General features: G+C 41.4%; 1 protein-coding gene across 1 annotated transcript in view; it reads left to right on the forward strand.

The window, feature by feature from the left end:
• The window catches only part of LOC126424634 (gastrula zinc finger protein XlCGF52.1-like), a 45,560-nt gene extending 34,671 nt beyond the window's left edge, over positions 1-10,889 (forward strand). Inside the window, exon 3 of the mRNA XM_050087368.1 lies at positions 6,968-10,889. Within this exon, the coding sequence (XP_049943325.1) occupies positions 6,968-8,021 (1,054 nt within the window). The 3' untranslated portion in view covers positions 8,022-10,889. The remainder of the gene's footprint in view (positions 1-6,967) is intronic.
• The last annotated feature ends 7,708 nt before the right edge of the window (positions 10,890-18,597 follow it).

The following is an 18,597-nucleotide window of genomic DNA, read 5'->3' on the forward strand; positions in this document are numbered from 1 at the left end:
CCAGCGTTGGATGTCCCCACGTAGTCGGAAGATGTTCATGCTGCTGCTGCTCGAAGTTCACGTTGTACTGCGCCTCTCCAGGACTGTAGATTTTCCATAGTTATCCCGATTCTGATACCACTTCTAGAAGGGGGGTAATTTGTGTTGTTGTCCCAGATGATGATTACACGAATATTTTGTAAGGATTTGTAAGCGGTTGGTCCTTGAGGTACGACAATACACGAACACGAGAAGTAAGTTTAAAGAGATTTATTAACAAAGGCGGATTATAAAACACACGCTACGCGCACCCATCATCACTGTGTGTGACATCCTAACACCGGCCAATTATGGTCGTATCGAAAGGCTCCATGGTGAGCTAAGAAAAGAGACATATTCGCGCACAAGGCCGCGCTAGTTAATACTGCCCGCTGCGGATGGCGGCCAGTCGCGTATTCTCCGTCGCAGTGGAGCCGGACGCGCGTCTGCTGACCAAGCGAATCGTCAGCAATCCAGACAGGTCGGCTAGCGAGCACGTGTTAACGTACTATACGGCTGCGCGCAATGCGTAAGGACCCTGAGAGCCTTGAAGGATGCTGTACGCCTTGAAATAGGCCATATTCCATAACATATGCTCCATAGAGTGACGAAGAACTTTAGAAAATGGTTGCAGCTGTGTATTGAAAACGATCGAGTCACTTGCAGGATTTGCTGTTCAAAAATTAATAAAATCAAACTTCCAATTGTACTTTATTGAGGAACAAATAAATGTTTTTTATCATTTTTACTTTTTCTTTTATTAACTTTTATAGTTAGGGAAAATTACCTGCCCCACCCTGTACAATACAAATCAAAAGTAAATCATGTTTCAAAAGAGCATGAAAATCTCCTCATGAGCAAGTTTTGTTCTCATAAATTGTATAAAATTTAGCCATAGCAAAAATTCAAAATGAACAAAAGTTCAATCATCATCATAAAATATCGAAACATAAACAGAATTAATATTTCTTTTCAAACCCCAGATAATTTTCTCTTTCAGTGTAGGCATTTCAGAGTAAATTTTTTCTTTTGCCACTATGAACTTATTTATTATGAGACTTCCATGTATCTAGAACATGATTTTTTATAATAACACAGGAGAAGACAGAGTGATAGTAGAAGGTAATTGAAAAAAGATAAATGAGCTGAGGGAAACATCCAGTATGGAAATCGAAATCATAGAAATACTACTGCATGAACATTGAGCCTTAGGTTTGTCACACCCACAAAGGATTTGTGATCCTCTGAGGGTAGTACTTGTACATTTCTTCACAGGCCCAGGGATTTAGGGGGGGGGGGGGGGGAGGGGAACAGAGCATCTGCCCCGAGTGGCAATTTCAGTGGGCGCCAAAGTGATAATGAAGAAAAAACCTTGTTTCACAACGCGCCTAGCATCCACCACACGTTGGTCTATTCGTTATTTTGAAACACAGCTGATTTCTGAATGATTTTTGAATGTGTGCAAAGTGTACGTGATGACTCTCTGCCAGTGGAATCCCCATCACATCAAAAAATAAAAATCTTTCCTGCACACATTAGGGGATGGGGGCTACACGAGATGAGCCAAATAAATCTGAACCAGTGAATGTCAATCGCTGTTTGTTCTTATGTGGTTAACTCGGTGTGTGAATGATCAGTTGTACAGCAAACTGACACACACTAACTTATACCTGTAAGCCAACAGCTGCCACCATCCAGCAAAGAGGAATGGAGTGCTCAGAAGGAATCGACTGTGCACTCTGCGTGCATACCAGAAAGAGTCATTCCAGATGTGGAACGGCTGCTCCCATATGTCATGGATAGCACAAGGTGCAACCAACTGCAGGTGGTGGCTCATGTCAGAACTAACGATGTGTGTCCCTTTGGATCAGAAGAGGTTCTCTCTGGTTTTGGGCAGCTACCTGCAGTAGTAAATACTGTCAGTCTTGTTTGTGAGATGCAGTTCGACTCACCATATGCAGCATCGCCGACAGAACCGACTGTGGACATTTGGTACGTAGCCAAGTGGAGTGTCTGAATCAGAGGCTCAGGCGGTTCTGCAACGTTGAAGGCTGCACATTCCTCGACCTGCGCTATATGTTGGTGGGTTTCTGGGCTCCGCTTGATAATTCAGGGGTCCACTACTCACAGGCACCTGCTACATGGTTAGCGGGGGTGGGGTAGGGGTGACTGGGTCGTTTTTTAGGTTAGAAGATCCCGGGAAACTACAGGAAACGGGTCAGTGTATAAGTGTGCAGGAGAAATACAGGAGAGTAGACCTAGACATAATCGGTATTGTAAAATGTTGTAGCTGTGTGGAGAAGAATAAGAGCTCCAACCGATATTAGAAAGCACCAAAGCCCAAATAGTTACAGCTACGGAAAGCTGGCTAAAGCTGAAAGTAAGTTTACACGAAATTTTCATTAAGGATTTAACCATATTCAGAAATCATAGATTAAATACAGTTGGCAATTGTGTGTTTATTTGCGACAGAAGTAGTTTGCCTTGCAGCGAAATTGAAGTAGATATTTCCAGTAGGTAGTATGGATAGAGGTTATGTACGACAACCGGAATAAATTAATAATTGGTTCTGCATACCGACCCCTGACTCAGTTGACACAGTTGCTGAACAGTTCAAAGAAAACTTGAGTCTCATTTCAAATAGAAGCCTCTCTCATACAGTAATAGTCGCTGGTGACTTCAACCTACCCTCGAGATGTTGGCGAAAATACATGTTTAAAATCTGAGGTAGGCATAAAAGTCGTTATGAATGCGTTCTCAGACAATTCTTTGAACTATTAGTTCAGGAGCCCACTCTAAGTGCACATGGCTGCGAAAACATCCTCGAGCTCTTAGCAACAAATAATCCTGACCAAATAGAGAGCATCATGACAGATACAGGGATTAGTGACCGTGAGGTTGTCGTAGTTAGACCGAGTACCTTAACATCGAAACCCACCAAAAATAAAAGCAAAACACATCTATTTAAAAAAAAGGAGATAAAAATTCGCTTCAGACATTCCTAAGGTACACTCTCCACTCCTTCCAATCTGAATACGTAAGCTAGACCAGATGCGGTTTAAATTCAATGAAATAGTATTGACGGCTATTGAGAGACATATACCAAATAAATTAATAAGAAATGGTATTGGTCCCCCGTGGTACACTAAAGAAGTCAGAACACTGTAGCAGACGCAACGAAAAAGCACGCTGTATTTAACAGAACGCAAAACTCTAAAACTGGCGAAGTTTTACAGAAGTTTGAAATGTAGCGCCAACTTCAATGACAATGCTTTAAATACTTTCCACAACAAAACTCTGTTTCGAGATCCGCCAGAAAAGCAAAAGATATTCTGGTCGTACGTAAAGGACACCAGCGGGAACACACAATCAAAAGCTTCACTGCGCAATAACAATGACGATGTTACTGGTGACAGTGTCACTAAAGCAAAATTACTAAATAAGATTTTCCGAAATTGCTTCAGAGAAGACGAAGTAAATATTACAGAATTGGAACCAAGAACAACTGCCAACATGAGTAACTTAGAACTAGATATTCTTGGTGTAATAAAGCAGCGTAGCATGGAGATCTGCATGAAACCAGTCTCTGGACTGAAGACCACAACAACAACGACAACAAAGCAGCTTAAATCATTTAATAAAGACAAGGCTTCCGGTCCTGACTGTGTACCTGGCAAGTTTCCTGTCTGAGTATTTTGACAGATTAGCTCCATATTTAGTAATCATATACAACTGATCGGTCATTGGGAGATCCATACCTACAGGCTGGAAAGTTGCACAAGTCACACCAATGCCGAAGAATGGAAATAAGAGTAATCCGATGAATTAAAGAACCATACCACTAATGTCGATTTGCATTACGATTTTGGAACCTATACTGTGTTCGAGCATTATGAGTTATCTCGAGGAAAACGATATATTGACAAGCAGCCTACACGGATTCAGGAGAGAGCATTCTCGTAAAACATAATTAGCTCTTTATTCTCACAAAGTAATGAGTATTATTGACAGGGGCTGTTAGATTGACTCCATACTTTTAGATTTACAGAAAGCTTCCGACACCGTTCCTCATAAGTGTCTTCTAACCAAACTGCATGCCTATGGAATATCGCCTCAGTTGTACGACTGGATTCATAATTTCCTGTCAGAAAGGTCAAAGTTCGTAGTAACTGATGGAAAGACATCGAGTTAAACAGAAGTAATATCTGGCGTTCCACAAGGAAATTCTTTAGGCTCTCTGCTGTTCCTGATCTACATAAACGATTTAGGAGACAATTTCAGTAGCGCTCTTAGAATGTTTGCAGGCAGTTCTGTCGTTTACCGTCCTGTAAAGTCATCAGATGATCCCAACAAATTACAAAAGTATTTAAACAATATATCTGTATGGTGGAAAAAGTGGCAATTGACTCTCAATAATAAAAAGTGTGAAGTCATCCATATGAGTAACAAAAGGAATCTACTAAATTTCGGTTGCACGGTAAATCAAACAAATCTGAAAGCTGTAAATTCAGATGAATAATTAAGGCTTACTATTATGAATAAATTAAGTTGAAACGATCAGATATATAATGTTGTGGGTAAACCAAACCAAAGGCTAAAATTTATTGGTAGAACACTGAGAAAATGTAACAGGTCTACTAAAGAAACTGCCTACATTCCAATTTATGTCCTTTTATGGAGTATTGCTGTGGGGTGTGGGATCCCGCATCAGATAGGATCAATGGAGGACATTGAAAAAATTCAGAGAAGGGCAACTCGTTTTGTACTATCGCGAAATAGGGGGGAGATAGCCACAGATATAATAAGTGAATGGTGGTGGCAATCAGTCAAACAAAGGCGTTTTTCATTGTGGCAGGATCTCCTCATGAAGTTTCAATCACCAGTTTTCTCCTCAGAGTGTGAAAATATTTTATTGGTGCCCACCTGCATTGGAAGGAATGATCGTCATATAAAATAAGAGAAATCAGAGTTCACACAGAAGGATTTAACTGTTCGTTTTTCTCGCGTGCTGTTCAAGAATGGAACAGTAGAGAAATTGCTTGAAAGTGGTTCAATGAACACTCTGACAGGCACTTAACTGTGAATTGAAGAGTAATCATGCAGATGCAGATGTAGATGTAGAAAACATCTGTGTTCATTTTGCCGCGCAGCACAAATAAAATTCAATCATTACATTACCTGATCTAGATTCTCCAGTGGGAGGAAATAGCAAGAAAATCCTATGATTCAATTCCTATATTTTTCGTAGGAAAACCTAGCTGGTATGATGTAAAATGATATTAATATTATCGAATAATGTAAAGTTATAGAATAATATAACGACAAAACATAATAAATATTAATTGCCAATATTACTAATGTTACTGTATCGAATAGTGTAATGTAATAGAAATATATAATGGCAAAATGTAACAAATATTGACTACCAATGAAATGAAAATGGATATTTGGTTAAATTTTTCGATTTATTATGGAAGAAAGTAAAACCTATGTTAATAGTACTGAAATGATAAGTATTTTATGAAAAAATAATGTTTTAGACAAGGGAAGAAAATTCTTTATAATAGGGAGTCAGACACTGAGTATGATACCTTCACCAATATTTTTGAATCCCATACTGAGCAAGTGAACAGATAAGTGTTTAACAAGTGAATGAGTATTGAGAAGACACACTTTGTTCTGTCACCAGGAAGTCCACAGTTATAAGTTTTCTTGCCACAATCGTCACATACAGCTCCCGTGTGTAGACTCCCAGAATCAGTTTTGCAAAACCTGCCATGACAAAGATGGTAGTACAGAGAAACATTGTTGTCAGAAATCATGAAATTTTCGAATGGTTGCTTCTGATGCACCTCTTACAACGATGGTGCTGTGTGCTGTAGATCTAATAGTTAAAAAGGAAGCAGCAAATTGTTATTCAAAGTGTAGGTGACATTCACTCAGCTGGAGACAATTCTTCTTGAACTTTTCGTATGTTAGGTAGTGTTCAAGAAGTACTGAAAACAAGGCATTGTCAGCCAATAAAGGAACTAATACCTTTTCGTTGGTCATAGGCCCTACATTTAACAGGGTGGGAAGTGGTTTATGTGTGCCAGTAAATATGGCCACCAGAACCAGCTCTGAATCAAACCCTGCTTGTGCGATCTATGTGAAAACACTTTGTGTTGGTGGAGAGACAATCACTGTGCATAAAATATTTATTTAGTATAAGTATTTATGCATACACACTACCTTAAAAATAGTTTTTTTCCACTAGGACTGCATAGACTTTTCTTAGTGCAGCATCTGTTTCATGATCCATTATACTGTAAAAGATTGTATCCATTGCTTCGCAGCAAATATGGCATCATTTGCAGCAGTCGAACGCTAGTTTCTAATTCGTTTTTGTGACTTATGGCTTCTGGGTGGTAGGATGACTATGAAAATAGCGACACATGTCCCAACATATGATTGATGTGCAAACACAGGAATGTCTGAAGTCAAGTGTCCGCCAAGTGCACTAGGGTGGCTTATGGAGCATAGGTGTAGAAGTTCACAAAGAATACATCAGAGTTCTATGGTAAGATAGCTTCTTATGTCTGATGGAGCAATCATGCTGGGTGTTTTAGTGCCATTTCGCTTTGCAGTAACACCAATCTCAGCGGAATTTCCTACGTTTACCTTCTGTAAATACTCTCTCACAATTTTTAAAATTTTCAGGACCTAAACTAATGCCTCATATAAATTAAAATTTTTTGTGATGGCTTTTAAAAATGGCCAAAAAATTGCATCAGTTCAAGTTTATATGATCCTAATTTATAACCTGTTCTGCAGAATATGCCATATGCCATTCACTCATGGAGACCTTTTGAGGCATTTTGAGACCTAGCATATGTTAGCATTATTTTAATTTCCATAGTTGCACTTTGATGACAATATTTTTAACACAACTTTTTCTGTTTTTCTGCAGTGCCAACCTCATTGGCGTTAAGGACGAAGGTGGTACTAATGACAGTGGCAATTTGGTTATCCAAGATTCGATGGCTCCAGGAATGGAAAATGGCATACAAAGCACCACCAGACAGGATGCATTCTGTGAGAATAAAACTGGTACAAGGCATCTGACTCATAGGTGTACCATCTGCAAGAAGAATCTTACACAATTACAGGACCTCAAGGAGCACACACATGTTCAAGGACATGAAACGTTCACTACATGTAGTGATGTGAAGAGCCAATTGTGTCTCGACACTGGTGAAAGCTCCTACAGCTGTGGCGTTTGCAACAAGGTGTTCAACACAAATAGCCTACTGAAGACACATTTAAAATTGCATATGGGCGGAAGCCCCTACAGCTGTGATTTTTGCAGCAAGACATTCACAGAAAGAGGAAATCTGAAGCAACATTTAAAGCTGCACACTGGCGAACGCCCCTATAGTTGTAGCGTATGCAACAAGACGTTCCTAACAAACAGTCACCTGAAGAAGCACTCTCAGCTGCATACAGGTGAACGCCCCTACAGCTGCGGCTTTTGCTACAAGACATTCACACAAAGTATTAACCTGAAGCAGCATTTAAAACTGCACACGGGCGAACGCCCATATGGCTGTAGCGTTTGCCACAGGACATTCACGCTAAAAGGTAATCTGAAGAAACATTTTAAGCTGCATACTGGCGAACGCCCCTACAGCTGTGGAAACTGCAACAAGACATTCATTACAAGTGGCCACTTGAAGAAGCATTCTCAAGTGCATACTGGCAATGGCCCTTACAGCTGTGGCTTTTGCAAGAAGACATTCACGTCAGACAGCTACCTCAAGACGCACTCTCGGCTGCACACTGGCGAAAGTCCACACAGTTGTGGTCTTTGCAATAAGACGTTTGTAACAAGTGGTTCCCTGAAGCAACATTCAATGACTCACACTGGCGAACGCCCCTACAGCTGTGGCATTTGCAACAAAACATTCACGCAAAGTAGTAATCTGAAGAAACATTTAAAACGGCATGGTGACAAATGTTCCTAAATCTGTGTCTATTGCAAGACGACATTCATAACAATTAACCACCTGAAGCAGGTTGGTCAACAGCATACTGGCAAACGTCCCTAGAGCTAGTGCCAGTCACGAAATACAATCACGCGAAGTGGTAATCTTAAGAAGCGTTTGCACCTGCATTTTATTGAACACCATTTTGGTGAAACGCTATGGTACCTTGTCATGTGTTACCTAGCATTACATTCATGCAGAACATGTACTCTCAAGTGCCTTCCATGATCCATGGAGCCCTATCATCACCTGACTCAGTGAGTTACTTCCCATGTTGGGATTTTGTACAAGAGCATCTGGTAATACTAATGTGACTCAACATTGCAGTTGGTTCTCAGCCTTTACTACAGAAACTTTGTTAACATTGCAGTTGGTTCTCAGCCTTTACTACAGAAACTTTGTTAAGTAGGAACAGGTGAGCTCTGGGACATTGTTGCCTTTCAAGCAATATTCCCGTATGTTGGCGCACTGAGCTTCTTGGAAGGAATACTACACTGATAATTCCACATTATATGGTACAGAAAAACAGCAGCAACATGTATGAGAAATTCTGATATGGCACTTCATCAAGCGCAAATGTTGCATAAGTAATAACTGTTTTACAATACTGGTAATGTGATTTAATATGGCTACTGATTTTTTTTTAATTTTAGTTTATTGGCTTTTGGGTTGTGCCCACAAAGCCATCTCAGCAGAGGAAAGACGATACAATAGTGTGTTTGATATGATTTCCTTCTCAGTAATGACAATAAAATGTCATGTGACTAGGGCCTCCCACCGGGTAGACCGTTCGCCAGGTGCAGGTCTTTCGATTTGACGCCACTTCGGCGACTTGTGCATCGATAGGGATGAAATGAGGATGATTAGGACAACACAGCACCCACTCCCTGAGTGAAGAAAATCTCCGACCCAGCCAGGAATCGAACCCAGACCCTTAGGATTGACATTCTGTTGCGCTGACCACTCAGCTACTGGGGACAGACAGTAATGACAGTATGAATGTAAGAACAATAGAACATCTAGTCCCCATGGGGAGAAAATCTCCGACCTGTCGGAAATCAAACCCAGGACCCTTTCGTTAGCAATCTTCCACGATGACCTCATAGTTATAGAGTTGGACCAGTGAAAATAATGCTGTTGTACTAGTTATCACAGAACTGAAAATCGAAGAGCATTGATAATTCCTTTCTTGTGTTGTACATATTGTTGGTTTGATACATGTCATTCACGCTTGTTCTTCTGAATATCACTTAGTCTATTATTCCATCATTCATAGATTTTGTCTCCATTTCTCTGTCATTAGATTTCTTGCAATGGAAATGCTAATGTCATTATAACTTACGAATCTTTGACCATGATTATTCCATCATTAAAAGCAGACAGCTGTCACTATAGGTGTCATGTTTGCAGATATGATACTTGGACTCCATATGAGCTCTCCAAAAGCGGTAGAAATTGGTCTTAGTGCCTTACAGTGAATCAACAGTGACAAATTATACACTACAGTATAATCATACTGCTACAATAAAAACTGTTGGATCAATGTATAGTATAATATAAAAAGTTCTTCAAAACGCCTCTGTTACGTTTACCATTTACCTTAGTAGCATTCCATCATCACACTATCTCCACAAAATATCTGTGTTGTGATAACAAAATCACAAGGGGAAACTTGCATTTGTGTGCTGTAGTCTTGTACGAAACGTCACGTCATTTCTTCATCATTGAAAACAATTGACTCTTACTTCAGTCTCTAGCTTGAAACACACTACTTTCTGAATAAACCTGGAGTTTCCTATACTATTAATGGTTAATGGGTTACACTTGAAGTCAGATAATAGGTTCCAGGAATGTACTAACTGCTTATCTTTTCACGCCTTCCACGCTGTAACGGTGGCACTACTTTTTCTGTGGAATGATTCTTCCATCATCAGACCATCTCTGTTAACTGTTTCCGAAGGAACGCATACGTTATAGCCGCAAGTATCACCCCGCAGGCCATAGCTATTAATAAATTATGGCCAAAAGGCTGCCTATTACAGTGACAAGGTACATATGACATTGGTTTGTTTAAAAACACTGGAATTTTAACAGCAGGAGGAAAAGCTTCAAAATACAACAATAGTTTTCTCATACTCTCCTAAAAGCAGTTGAATGTAGAAAATTCTATTTATTGTTGGTACACTATTAAACATTTAATCCGGTCAAATGTAGAACATACTACTCGTGTTTTCTTAATAGGTATGATTCCATAACTGTAATTGTAATAGTTCCCTTAAACACTGTCCAGCTATAGATTAAAATGAAGCAGAGTACCTCTGTATCACTTAATTTTTGATGAGTTTAATTATTTGGCAATATGCTCCAGTGGATGAATGGTGATAGTATACTCCAAGTTTTCATGTTCTGGCGTATCTCAACCCTTCTATTCGTGGGAAATATTTTATTTCATGTAAAAACTGATTTAAATAAAAGCCAGACACATATTATGTAAAATGTAAGTTTAAATAAAAAGTAAACTCATCTTATAAGGTTACTGACCTATTTATTTCTTGCCTTGCTATTTACTGAATCTTCAGGTTTCCTGTCGGCCAAGTCAAAAGTGCAAGAAAAGACAGTAAACACGAAGATAAATAATGAGAAGTAGACCAGTCCCTAAAGAGATTATTGATGAGGCATATTAAAGACGGACAGCAGGATTCGAATCAGAAACGAAGGCAATAAGCCACTGAACAGGCATACGATGTGGACATATAGATAGTGGCAGCATGACAAAGCTTGTTGCTTTAACGTCGATGAAATCATGAAGCTGATCCCTCACAGTCCAAACACATTATTTAAACACGCTCGGCTTTGCTAGGAGCGTTCTTCCACGAATGTCTTGATAGATCCAGACCATGTATGGTTGCTCCCAAGGCGATGGGAAAGAACATGTAACTCAAAAATGGCGGTTACTATCGTGCTGCTGCTGATCACGATATTTGCCTACGAAGAACTGCAGCGAACTGAGACTCAGACTGCATCCATTAGTTTTGTTGCCTCGGACGCAACACACTTAATGCGTCCTCGTTGCCAACTTGAGTGGTGGTGGAAACCCCGATAGTCGCATAGGCTTGCTGCCAGAGACTGTTTGGCCCTCTATGTGAACGTACATGTTATTGGGGTTGCGCCAGATGTCGGTCCACAGGACAAGGCAATGACCCTCAATGTAACGGCTGCTTTGCTTGAAATCTGAAACCAACAGCAACTGGAACTTGTGTCGATTAACACCACTTGAGTGATTTATGAATTAACTGATCAGTGGTCACGAAAATTGCTCCTCCTCCAGTATTCAATAGTCCCCTGCTTAGGCAAGCTGTTTGTGACTACAATTGACTTGGGAAAATTACTTTTAGTGCCTAATTGAACAGTTTAAAATCAATGTCTTTTTAATACGATGTGCAATAAAAAAATACGGTGAATGAATTTCTTTAGTAGCAACTGTTGACGCTACAACCATTTGTGTAGTTTGTCCAATAGCTTGATCTTTTGAGTAAGGCAACATCAAGTTGGAACGCTTTCTCAGTCAGCATCCAGAGACGCTAGAGTGAGGTTGTGTTTCGTGTGTGTCGCGCATCATGTATTACGAACAACACGTGAACATTAAGTGCTGTTTCAAGTTACAGAAAAGTGCCAAAGAAACTCATGATATATTGAAGTTAGTGTGGGGCGATACTGCTGTAACTCTGAAGATCGTTTACAACTGGTATGAGCGATTTGAAATCTGAACTGAGTCGGTAGAAGACGAACAATGTTCGAGACGTCCATTAACCTCAAAAACAGAAGAAAAAATGTTAGAAGTAGAGTTCGTTGCAGGGTAACAACTATAAACACCGAATTTTACTACAACGTTTGCGAAACGATGTAAAAAGAAAGAAACCAGAAAAACAGGTGGATGGCTTCCTTCATTAGAACAACGTCCCGAGCGCCTGGCGAATTTTTGGCCAGAAAAAATGTTTTCTGCCTGCTTACATCAGCCTTACCCACCTCATTTAGCGCCAAGTGACTTTTGCCTCTACCCAAAAATTAAAACCGTGCTGAAAGGAAAACATCTTGACACCATTCCTGGCATTTACAGGGCCACAACAGAGCATCTGAATGCCCTTCCAAAGGAAGTCTTTCCACAAATGTTTCCAGTCATGGATTCAACGGGGGGATGAGTGTGGTACTTTGAAGGAGATTTAATCAAATTCCATGCAAACTTATAATTTTATTTCTAATAAAATTATTCACTGTATGTCTTTATCACACCTAATAAAAGCGTTTGCAGCCCTGTGCTTACTACCCCTTAATCCGTGATTGGAAGGGTAGTTTTAATTTTATTTTACTCTCTCTCTCTCTCTCTCTCTCTCTTTCTTTATAACAGAAATGGGGTTGGGCAGCTATAGATACTCCGACACGTGCTGTAAATGTCTCTGGTAAACCTCTGTGCATGTTCGTTTATATCAGACTCACTCCTCATTGGCTGACTTCCATTACGGCAGCTGGAACAAATTTTTCCTATAGGCATCTCATCCGTTATCATTTCAGTGAGCTTATTTTTGTACTTTACTTCTGTTTGACGTCATTCCAAGCTTTATCCTGCTACAACATTTATCCATATTCCTATTTCCTCTTTTTTACCACTGCAACTTCTATAACTGTTAGTTTTACTATCTCCGCGAGGCTACTGCTGTACAAATTCTCAGTTTGGAACATTCATTATCAGGGTTTATTTTGATGCCTCAAAAGTCTTCCGGATCATTTCCTTCCCTCACTGAATACTAAATAAGTGCTCTGAATAGATATAAAATAACCTGCAACATCAACTGAATTTAAATTGTTCTTCATTTAAATTTATCGTATCTGGAGAACAATTATGACGACCAACTTGCGCATTAATTTTAAAGTACACAAGTTTCTTAGCATCAGGCCATTGCCTTATAAAGACTCCATTTAGCCTAACAGAAATCTCCAAGTGGCAATTCATATTCATAATAGTGGTTGCCTTCATAGGGTGCAAAGCTCTGACCCACGTAGTAATTGCATGTTATGACTTCCAAATCTCGACCAACTGGAGCTATGAGCACAGTGCCTATTTATAGACACATGTATTACGGAAATTACAAAATGGTAAAACAAACGGTTATTGCAATTTAAATATTAACATAAAAGACAGAAACAGGAGATGAAAAGAATAGACAGAGAAGTTTGTTTCACTAAAAGGTGTATGATTACAGAACGACTGGAGTCAGATACTACTTCATCAGAGGCAAAGTTTGTTGTGCGTGGGGATTACAAAGTTTTGCAACGAGTTTTTCTGATACATTTTCTAATATGAATATTTAACAAACTAACATGTTATTTTGGTGGAAGTATACACTTCCACAGAGAAAAAGTCAGTTTTACTAACCCATAAACTGGGTTTTGTGAAGAATTATAGTTTAAGATTGGAACATTCCAGAACACGAAATTTTTGGCTACAGAACACCTTTGAATTTTTAAGTTTGTGGAAGTGTAGAATATTTATTGAAAAGTAGAGAATGAGGGCTTTCAACTGAGATAGGTCAATCTCGAAACAAACTAATTTAACATCGTTGAATTCTGACATGCATTCTGATAAATAGCTGTGATTTTCTGTTTCTCTGCCGATACTCATAATCGAGTATAATATTATGTAAGCACGTAAGTAAAAATAAAGAATAAATTACTGTGTACGGGGTTGAAAAATATTCAGCAGAAAATTCCCAGTTAGTAAATGCAATGCAAATATACACTCCTGGAATTGGAAAAAAGAACACATTGACACCGGTGTGTCAGACCCACCATACTTGCTCCGGACACTGCGAGAGGGCTGTACAAGCAATGATCACACGCACGGCACAGCGGACACACCAGGAACCGCGGTGTTGGCCGTCGAATGGCGCTAGCTGCGCAGCATTTGTGCACCGCCGCCGTCAGTGTCAGCCAGTTTGCCGTGGCATACGGAGCTCCATCGCAGTCTTTAACACTGGTAGCATGCCGCGACAGCGTGGACGTGAACCGTATGTGCAGTTGACGGACTTTGAGCGAGGGCGTATAGTGGGCATGCGGGAGGCCGGGTGGACGTACCGCCGAATTGCTCAACACGTGGGGCGTGAGGTCTCCACAGTACATCGATGATGTCGCCAGTGGTCGGCGGAAGGTGCACGTGCCCGTCGACCTGGGACCGGACTGCAGCGACGCACGGATGCACGCCAAGACCGTAGGATCCTACGCAGTGCCGTAGGGGACCGCACCGCCACTTCCCAGCAAATTAGGGACACTGTTGCTCCTGGGGTATCGGCGAGGACCATTCGCAACCGTCTCCATGAAGCTGGGCTACGGTCCCGCACACCGTTAGGCCGTCTTCCGCTCACGCCCCAACATCGTGCAGCCCGCCTCCAGTGGTGTCGCGACAGGCGTGAATGGAGACGTGTCGTCTTCAGCGATAAGAGTCGCTTCTGCCTTGGTGCCAATGATGGTCGTATGCGTGTTTGGCGCCGTGCAGGTGAGCGCCACAATCAGGACTGCATACGACCAAGGCACACAGGGCCAACACCCGGCATCATGGTGTGGGGAGCGATCTCCTACACTGGCCGTACACCACTGGTGATCGTCGAGGGGACACTGAATAGTGCACGGTACATCCAAACTGTCATCAAACCCATCGTTCTACCATTCCTAGACCGGCAAGGGAACTTGCTGTTCCAACAGGACAATGCACGTCCGCATGTATCCCGTGCCACCCAACGTGCTCTAGAAGGTGTAAGTCAACTACCCTGGCCAGCAAGATCTCCGGATCTGTCCCCCATTGAGCATGTTTGGGACTGGATGAAGCGTCGTCTCACGCGGTCTGCACGTCCAGCACGAACGCTGGTCCAACTGAGGCGCCAGGTGGAAATGGCATGGCAAGCCGTTCCACAGGACTACATCCAGCATCTCTACGATCGTCTCCATGGGAGAATAGTAGCCTGCATTGCTGCGAAAGGTGGATATACACTGTACTAGTGCCGACATTGTGCATGCTCTGTTGCCTGTGTCTATGTGCCTGTGGTTCTGTCAGTGTGATCATGTGATGTATCTGACCCCAGGAATGTGTCAATAAAGTTTCTCCTTCCTGGGACAATGAATTCACGGTGTTCTTATTTCAATTTCCAGGAGTGTAAATCAAAGTTATTGTCTCATTTGTATGCAATTTTTAAGATAGCGGAGAAGCAGAATTCAAGGGAATGTGAGGTAGCCCTCGTTTTCATTGTTCTGAAAAGCGAGATGGTCGCTGGGCGAGCAAAAGGGACACTGACATTGTCAAAAGATGTGTCAGGGGAAGGAGCTAAAGTATCTCCTCAAGCCTTCTATAACTTTGGCTTTTGTATACACTACTGGCAAAACCAAAAATTAAGACGGAGTTTGATTGGAGAGAGATCCCTTGGCCTGAGAGGAATGGGCTCGGTCGGCTATGTCCATGAAGTGAGGATGATACGAAATAATCCATTAGTGAACATATTGTTTGGAAAAGAATATGCATACAAATATTCTGTCTATAATTGATCCAAGTGGGTATTAGTGTTCTTCACACTTGGTGCTAACAAGAGTTCTTTCTTTAATTTTTTAGTCACAACTGATGTATGGCTCTGAGAACTATGCGACTTAACTTCTGAGGTCATCAGTCGCCTAGAACTTAGAACTAATTAAACCTAACTAACCTAAAGACAACACACACATCCATGCCCGAGGCAGGATTCGAACCTGCGACCGTAGCGGTCACGCGGTTCCAAACTGAAGCGCCTTTAACCGCACGGCCACACCGGCTGGCAGTTGATGTATGATATATCACAGGTGGGGAAAAGTTTACAAATATGGGGAGCGATCCCTTGCTTGAAGCAGATCATGTCGTGGGTTATCCAATCACAAATCATGTTACTGGTGGCGCTCAAATCTCAGCGGAGTCATAGGTTGAAGTGGTAGATTATTTGACTTGGAAACTGATATATGTAGAGTCGCATAGGAAGTGTCTTTGATTAAAGAATGTAAGTTTTATTTTGGATGGTGAGCATTAGTACAGGCTTTGATGTGGTTAGAGCAAATGAACAAAGCTAATGCTGTTCAACTATGTCATCGCTCTCCACTGTAATGGCAGAAGGACTACCTGACTGTCCTGTTGCAGATATTAACACCGTTGTTTTAGATGATCATGGATGGCCTTGTGGTTTGATTGGGTGGTTAAATGTGGTAGTAGTGGAGAATCCCTTTGTGAATGCTGCCAGGCAGTATTTCAATATACTGACGGTTAGCGTATAAAGTCACACGTGGCAGAGTATTTTCTACAGGTCTTGTTGAAGGTGTGTAAGAGTAATGCTCACGTGAGTGTTTTAATCGCCCACTGGGAGATTCGTAGAGAGTGCGTGAGGAAAACTGTTACTCTGAATGAGTGGCTTCCATGAAGGTTCCTGGAATGTACATATGTACAGACCATTTTCGATTATAAATACTAGACTTATGTATATCAACTTTATTGCAGGACACAGTACCTCAACAATATGTTTTCCAATGTCAGAACTTGTTCAGTACCCAGAACAACCACCTCTGGCCGTAATAACGGCCTTCATACGCCTGGGCATTGAGTCAAACAGAGCTTGGATGGCGTGTACAGGTACAGCTGCCCATGCAGCTTCAACACGATACCACAGTTCACCAAGAGTAGTGACTGGCGTACTGTGACGAACCAGTTGCTCGGCCACCATTGACCAGACGTTTTCAATTGGTGAGAGATCTGGAGAATGTGGTGGCCAGGGCAGCAGTTGAACATTTTCTGTATCCAGAAAGGCCCGTCCACGACCTGCAACATGCGGTCGTGAATTATCCTGCTGAAATGTAGGGTTTCGCAGGCATCGAATGAAGGGTAGAGCCACGGGTCGTAACACATCTGAAATGTAACGTCCACTGTTGAAAGTGCCGTCAATGCGAACAAGAGGTGAAGGAGACGTGTAACCAATGGTACCCCATACCATCACGCCAGGTGATAAGCCAGTATGTCGATGACGAATACTCGCTTCCAATGTGCGTTCACCACAATGTCGCCAAACACGGATGCGACCATGATGATGCTGTTAACAGAACTTGTATTCATCCGAAAAAATGACGTTTTGCCATTCGTGCACCCAGGTTCGTCGTTGAGTACACCATCGCAGGCGCTCCTGTCTGTGATGCAGCGTCAAGGGTAACCGCAGCCATGGTCTCCGAGCTGATAGTCCGTGCTGCTGCAAACGTCGTCGAAATGTTCGTGCAGATGGTTGTTGTCTTGCAAACGTCTCCATCTGTCGACTCAGAGATCGAGACGTGGCTGCACAATCCGTTACAGCCAAGCGGATAAGATGCCTGTCATCTCGACTGCTAGTGATACGAGGTCGTTGGGATCCAGCACGGCGTTCGTATTACCCTTCTGAACCCACAGATTCCATATTCTGCTAACAGTCATTTGATCTCGACCAACGAGAGCAGCAATGTCTCGATACGATAAACCGCAATCGCGATACGCTACATTCCGACCTTTATAAAAGTCGGAAACGTGATGGTACGCATTTCTCCTCCTTACACGAGGCATCACAACAACGTTTCACCAGGCAACGCCGGTCAACTGCTGTTTGTGAGTGAGAAATCGGTTGGAAACTTTCCTGATGTCAGCACGTTGTAGGTGTCGCCACCGGCGCCAACCTTGTGTGAATGCTCTGAAAAGCTAATCAATTGCATAAAACAGCATCTTATTCCTGTCGGTCAAATTTCGCGTCTGTAGCACGTCCTCTTCGTTGTGTAGAAATTTTAATGGCCAGTAGTGTAGCTTCTACGTTGCCTGGTGATGCTGAAAATAATATTATTTTTTAAATGATAACAGTCGACTTCAGCAGCACTAAATTTTTCAATCCTGATACGTACCCCACTCATATTAAGAAAGTTAAAAAAAGTACTGAACAATTGCCTAATCTGTGATGACAGTTCAAGTGAAACAGTATCAGTTCCACTCAAGTGAGCAATTCAGTATCTAGTGGTACTGATGACACTTACATAATGACAATCTATAGAGGATAAACTGTCTCCAGATGTCTAGATTAGTGGAAAATAATTCGGTATTGTCTTTAACAGATGTGCTGAATAGTTTCAGATTAGAATATAAAATTATAGTGCAAAACCCGAATACTGAAATTGATATTTTATTAACTGAAATCATTAACTTCAAACTCGAAGTGAAACAGGTCACTTAAAAATAGTTTACCATCTACAGAGAACGAATGAATGGAAATATAATCCAAATTTAAAGTTATTACTTTTACGTTCAACTCTGAGCTCAGTCAGTGGGCAAACGTTGTGAATTCTGCAGACAAGAATTCGAGCTAAACATCAAGAAAAAGTTGGATATGAATGCAAATACTTATCACACGTTCACTTAACATCAAAAGGGAAGGCAAGCAAGACACGAGGAAGCCATACACAATAATTATCTAGTGCAAAAGCTAATATTATG

This window comes from Schistocerca serialis, chromosome 10 (assembly GCF_023864345.2).
Source record: "Schistocerca serialis cubense isolate TAMUIC-IGC-003099 chromosome 10, iqSchSeri2.2, whole genome shotgun sequence".
Classification (NCBI taxonomy): Eukaryota; Metazoa; Arthropoda; class Insecta; order Orthoptera; family Acrididae; genus Schistocerca; species Schistocerca serialis.